This window comes from Ruditapes philippinarum, unplaced genomic scaffold, assembly GCF_026571515.1.
Source record: "Ruditapes philippinarum isolate M1 unplaced genomic scaffold, ASM2657151v2 ctg5379_1_1_1_1, whole genome shotgun sequence".
NCBI lineage: Eukaryota > Metazoa > Mollusca > Bivalvia > Venerida > Veneridae > Ruditapes > Ruditapes philippinarum.
In genome coordinates, this window is record NW_026861486.1 from 18,993 (window position 1) to 25,910 (window position 6,918).

A 6,918-nucleotide genomic window follows, 5' to 3' on the forward strand; every position below is an offset into this window, starting at 1 on the left:
ATTCGTTCATTGGTTCATTTTTGCCGGGGTTTCATATTGTGACAACAGGGAACGTGCTTTTATGTTTGACTATGATACAAAAGAGAAAGAACAACAAAACACTCGGCAATCTGATTAATACTCGGGTGCTACGCCCCCTCGTACAAATCAGATAGCCTCGTGTTTCGGTGCTCTTTCTATTACATGTTCACTGTTATCTTAAGAGCTGCTTGGGTATGTGTTTTTTTTTTTTTTAACTTTATTCATTCAAAGTGAAATTATACAATTGTTTTTGTACATGATAAATAAAACAATACCGTTTATTTTCATTAAATTTATTTATTTTTGTCTGCTAAATGAATTAAGAATAAGTACTAATTATGTAATTATAACTAAGAATTAAAAAAACCTACATCTGCCTCGTCCCAGCTATATGATCTCTCCAGGATGATTTTGTAGACTTTGTTGTCAAATGTATATGCATCGTCATCAAAGGCGGCTTCTATGATTTAAAAAAATGGAATTTTTCATTATAATCTATAATGTATGTATTCGACTGAGTTTGTATCTGTTACGTTTTATCAATAAAATCCAATGAATAAATTAATTCAAATTAATTATAAGTATAGTAAAGTAATTATGTCAGTAAAAATGGTTCTGTTTTTGGTAAAAAATGGAGTGTATTTCGACGATTTTTATCGCTAAGTATAATCATTTGTATTTAGATAGAATTATAAATGATAAAAATGTTTGAACTCGTACTTAAATTGAGAGACGAAAAAAGGTAAATTTTCGATAAAACGGAATATTTTGAATAATAATTCATTAAAAAAATTCTTAAATATCAGTTATTTTGTTTGTGAACATTTTTAATATTATTGTAAGTTTTTTCCCCTATTCATACTAGATCTAATATGATATAATAGGCCCAATATGCCTAAAAAAGAAATGCTTAAATTAATTTTATTACTCGAAAGCTTTTTTCTTTTTGACGTCAAAAAAGTAACTCATAGGAAAACTACATGAACCATCTATTGCTTCTATTTGCTTATTGACAATGATCTAGTATTTTGAATGGTCTTCCATTCAAAATACTATATAAATACTGATTATACTACTCAATAATTTCAAAACCAAAATACCAACCGGGTAAGCATTCTACTCCAACAGTACTCCACGACCCATTATCAAGGCACACTGACGTCATTGGTTTTGGGGTTGCCTTATTGAAGCCTTCCTTACATTCATACTCAATCTTATTACCTATTGAGTACATGTTCCCGCGCAAAATGGCGTTCTTTTTCATATCAGGTCGTTTGCACCCTGGAAAATAAGAAATTATATTCATTTAAAAAATCGATACATATGGATAATAGAGTTGCTGATCGACTACAGGATGTCTCTAAGAACGAAACAACATTTCTACAAATAACACATACCTTGGAAAATGAATGTGAATATAGAAATCTTGATTAATAAAACAAGCTATCACCCTTGATAGAAAATATTGATTTCGTATATCTATGTTCAGAGGTTAAATCATTATAATGCTGTTTATGAATACTCCAAAAATAAAATAAAACTCTTACCCGAGTTGAGGCACTTGAAATCTTTGTCTTCGCTGTTAACTTGGCAGACACCATAATCATGGCAGTTTGAACAGTTCTCATAACCAGTCTAAATATAGAATAAAGTTCTCGATCGGTTAATATTTATGAATATCTGAAATGACTGACATAATATACATTTGCTCTGACTGAAAATAGTATTCTATACGACGTAACAAGCGTCAAAATGGTTTTAGAAAAGGACATGACACTGTTGATAATATTCAGTCATTGACCAGTATATAAATACAAGAAAAAATAGTTTCATTGGTTTATCAGTTTTTTGTCTTCTTATATAATAGATTAATACTACATTATTGCACCAAAATATATGTCTTTTTATCAAAAAAAATGCAACGCAATACTCGTTTTTTCCGCAAACGTTTTGTCATCTTTTAAATTATGCTTGTTGTCATAATTCACTGGCTTTGTTGAAAATAAGATTTTGCATTGTATGTGTTATCTCTGATGCTTTGATATATTGTCTTGATAAGCTAACTTCGTTAAATAAAGAGTTTATAATTATCATTGTTATTATTACTGCTGTCTTAAGCGCGTTGTGCAACAACGCTTTAAAATAAATACTAGGTTTTTGTTAAGAAGCTGATATAAATCAGCTATTATTTCACAGTATAATAACAAAACAATAGAACAATAGTTCTTTGATAACAAAACTAAGCCGCTTACCTAAAGTACCAACAAATGTTAAAATGAAAATGTACTTTGATAACAAAACTAAGCTACATGTATTCACCTAAATTACCAACAAATGTTTAAAAGAAAATGTACTTTGATAACAAAACTAAGCTACATGTATTTACCTAAATTACCAACAAATGTTTAAAAGAAAATGTACTTTGATAACAAAACTAAGCTATCTACCTAGTTAAACAACAAAAGTTTAAAAGAAAATGTACTTTTATAACAAAACTAAGTTATTTACCTTAATTACCAACAAATGTATAAAAGAAAATGTTCTTTGATAACAAAACTAAACTATTTACCTAAATTAAAAACAAATGTTTAACAGAAAATGTTCTTTGATAACAAAACTAAGTCACTTACCTAAATTACCAACAAATGTTTTAAAGAAAACGTTCTTTGATATCAAAACTAAGCTACATGTATTTACCTAAATTACCAACAAATGTTTAAAAGAAAATGTTCTTTGATATCAAAACTAAGCTACATGTATTTACCTAAATTACCAACAAATGTTTTAAATAAAATGTTCTTTGATATCAAAACTAAGCTATTTACCTAAATTACCAACAAATGTATAAAAGAAAATGTTCTTTGATCACAAAACTTAGCTATTTACTGAAATTACCAACACATGTTAAAAAGAAAATGTTCTTTGAGTACAAAACTTAGCTATTTACTGAAATTACCAACACATGTTAAAAAGAAAATGTTCTTTGATAACAAAACTTAGCTATTTACTGAAATTACCAAAACATGTTAAAAAGAAAATGATCTTTGATAACAAAACTTAGCTATTTACTGAAATTACCAACACATGTTAAAAAGAAAATGTTCTTTGATAACAAAACTAAGCTATTTACTGAAATTACCAACACATGTTAAAAAGAAAATGTTCTTTGATAACAAAACTAAGCTATTTACTGAAATTACCAACACATGTTAAAAAGAAAATGTTCTTTGATAACAAAACTAAGCTATTTACTGAAATTACCAACACATGTTAAAAAGAAAATGTTCTTTGACAACAAAACTAAGCTATTTACTGAAATTACCAACACATGTTAAAAAGAAAATGATCTTTGACAACAAAATTAAGCTATTTACTGAAATTACCAACACATGTTAAAAAGAAAATGTTCTTTGATAACAAAACTTAGCTATTTACTGAAATTACCAAAACATGTTAAAAAGAAAATGATCTTTGAAAACAAAACTAAGCTATTTACCTAATTAAATTACCAACACATGTTAAAAAGAAAATATACTTTGATAACAAAACTAAGCTAGTTACCTAAATTACCAACAAATGTATTATAAAAGAAAATGTTCTTTGATGACAAAACAAGTTCTCACCATGTCCCAGTCTCTCTTATCGCCATAACTGAATCCAGGTTTCCGAATTAAATAGTCTTTAATGTTGCTATCGTATTCAGTCAGAAACTTAGTGCTATCACAGGTAATATGATAGCAAAGTTTGGCCCGATGATCATAATTTATAAACTTACATTGTTTCTTAGTCTTACATGACACAATGCAGTGTTCAACATTTTCCTTTAAGGCCATTTCAAACGTATATAGCTCTGAATTATTTTCTGGTCCATCTGTCAAGATCATGTTTCCAAAATAAGTGACTTCAGACTTTGATTCAGATGCTATAGCAACTAAAATCATCAGCAGTTGTTTATAGTTAAGCTCCATTATACTGTACTGAGACAATCACTAAGTTTTGCGATGATACAGTTATGACAGTTAAAATTATCGATATGTAGATCTATTTAGATGTAAATAAATATCTTAACGATAGCTTCTAAACAATCTGCTAAACAAGGTTAAGAAAGTGACATATTTTACCCAATTTCTAACAAGAAATAATACATATTTGGTCGTGTTCACTTAGTCAAAATCTTCAGTCAGATGCATCACCTTTGAAATATTATTATTTTAGATGAATTTTAATCACAGAGAATTAGTTTTACATTAATGATTCAGTATCGCGCGTAGGCATGTTATTTAAACAATATGTAAAACAAGACGAGTAGGCCTGAAACTGCGTTGTCAATAATAAAATGAGCCGCGTCACGACAAAACCAACATAATGGGTTTGAGACCAGCATGGATCCAGACCTGCAGCCTCCGCTATCAGTTACTCTACTTGTGATAGGGTTGGTAAGCGAACAGCATAGATCCTGATCAGACTGCGCGGATGCTCAGGCTGGTCTGGATCCATGCTGGTCGCAAACCCATTATGTTGGTTTTGTCGTGACGCGGCTCAAATTTAGATTAACAACGTTAAATACCATTTCAATATCAATATGAATTTTTTGAATGGCTGATTTATTCAAGTGGCTGTAACAATGTGTCGTATTCATTAAAATGCATTTCTCGTATGATATGTTGGCATGTATAATAACTTATTTAAAAAGCAATAGAATACAAAATTCTGCACAATTTTATCTAAACCATCAAGTTTATGATGCATTGCTTGTTGTTGGTGGTATTGTTGTTTTGTGTGATTTTGTTTGTTTGTTATTTACGGAGTCAGGTTGCTTTAATTCACTCTTTGAATAAGATAAATAATTACTTGGAACTTGACGTCAACTGTTTATAACTTGTCTAAATTAACTGTATGCAATTAATCATATCTTAAACGAAAAAATGCTTACCCCCCAAAACACACCAACATTTCTGACAGAATTATGCTGTGTTCTCACCGCCGATCAGATTAACTTGATCAAGCACGATCATATGATCGGGTACCGGTCTAGCTCGGTCTGCGTGCGTGATCGGGGGTGGTCGGAGTGGTCTGCCTTGGTCGGCATGGCTTGGGCTTCCTACCCGAATTTTTTGACATGTCAAAAAAAAATCCAGTATGTTCCAGATGATATTTACCATTAATTAAGTGGTTATAGGAATTAAAAGTAATTTTGTTAAATAATTCATTTCAAACATCAGAACTTTCCGTTTAGCCACGGATTTATATTACATGTAATATAAATCCGTGGTTTAGCATTGCTTAAAAATATTTTTAATGAATTATTCAATCAGTTCAATCAGTGTAACTTGGATTACTATAGTAGTGAATTAAACAGTAACCGTTTATATTGATTATGAAATTATCTAGTGAACTGGTCTAGGTTTTCATAAAAATGTCATTGAATTAAAACTTGTAGATTTGTTTCCCTGCTCTCTATTTCCTAGTGTTTCGTTTTCGTACTAGGGTTAGACGAAGTCTAAATTATATATATATACAAGTATTTTTCCACGTCTTAATTCTTATTCAGTGCTATACTTTTCAGTTAGGGGCAAATCATGTAATTGTGCTGTCCAATGTATACATTTTATAGATTACTTGCATTTGTTTCTTGTAATGTATATATCACATTTGTATACTTGTTCTGTCTGTAGTTATTTGAAAACTGGTTGTGTAATTGTCGTTCAAATCTTCATGTATTATGGAGGATAATAAATAAAAATAATAAATAAAATAAATATGGTCGGGTGGAAATCTGGCAACGATCGGGCAGAGGTCCAGTTAGTCTAGTTGAGATCGTGTATATATGACTTAATTGCGTATTGGTCTGGCTGATCGAGAAGAAGTCGGGATGTTGGTCGGGTTGTAGTCGAGAAGAACTCGTAAAACATCGTGTAGGGTCGACTTGATGTCGTGTAGGAGTCGTGAATGTGCATTTAATCCAGCTTGGTCGGGCTTTATCGGGGAATTAATATGATCGGGACGATCGAGTTGATCTGATCGGGGGTGAGGACCTAGCATTATATAGGCCTATCCTCTTTTTAACATATGAAAGAAAGAAATACAGCTAAGTATGCTTAGATTAATTAAAATATTTCCTTTGAAAATTAATTTCAAAGCATAACATACATGTAGTTAAAATTACAGCTAAAATAATTATCTTAATTATATTTACGGATTTCGCTCTGTAATACAATGTTCGCGCATCTTTCCGCACTGAAGACTTTTGCCAAGTTATTTTTCGTGAGGTTAAAAAAGACGTTTCAAGATGGCTGCGTTCAGGAGTTTAAATAAAATTGTCAGAAATTCCACGGTTACCCGTCGAAGTAAGAGATAAATGATCAGTTTTGTATGATTTATACAAAACACTTTAATCAAACATTCATTTAAATTATTGTTATCGAGTCTTATATTTGTCAAAATAGATCTGTTATGTAAACCGGTATTTGTTTTGTAAAGAGCCAAAGGTCAGGAAGTGTAACGTGCAGCGAAAAATTTCCTATGGGGCCTTCTGTATTTTGCCACTTGGCAAGAATAACTTTTATTTCCAATCAAGGGTCATGTTAAATGACATGTGAATCACTATAATAATAATGAGATCAAAGATCAAATAAAGACGTTAAAGAAACTAAAACTTGATTTGTATTATCCCGAAACAACCAATTTTCAATCACAACCTAAATTCAAACACATTCTTAATTCTGTGGCACTGATGTCATGTTGGACTAAATTGTATGAACTCACATGTTGTATTAACTTCAAAACTTGCAGAAATGCCACACTTGATTAATTGTCAGATGTTATCAGAAAAACAATAAGAAACTGTTTGATTTAAGTGACACAATATAAATTGTCCAACTTTCACTATATATCAAA

At 30.5% G+C, this 6,918-nt stretch overlaps 1 protein-coding gene across 1 annotated transcript; it reads right to left on the reverse strand.

Moving 5' to 3' along the window:
• Window positions 1–371: 371 nt before the first annotated feature.
• LOC132715790 (uncharacterized) lies at window positions 372–4,301 on the reverse strand. The gene is made up of 4 exons (XM_060698858.1): window positions 3,645–4,301; window positions 1,569–1,656; window positions 1,126–1,302; window positions 372–481 (listed from the first exon to the last, which is right to left on the reverse strand). The coding sequence occupies exons 1-4, from the start codon at window positions 3,987–3,989 to the stop codon at window positions 372–374; spliced, it is 720 nt and encodes a 239-aa protein (XP_060554841.1). The 5' UTR covers window positions 3,990–4,301.
• Window positions 4,302–6,918: the final 2,617 nt, after the last annotated feature.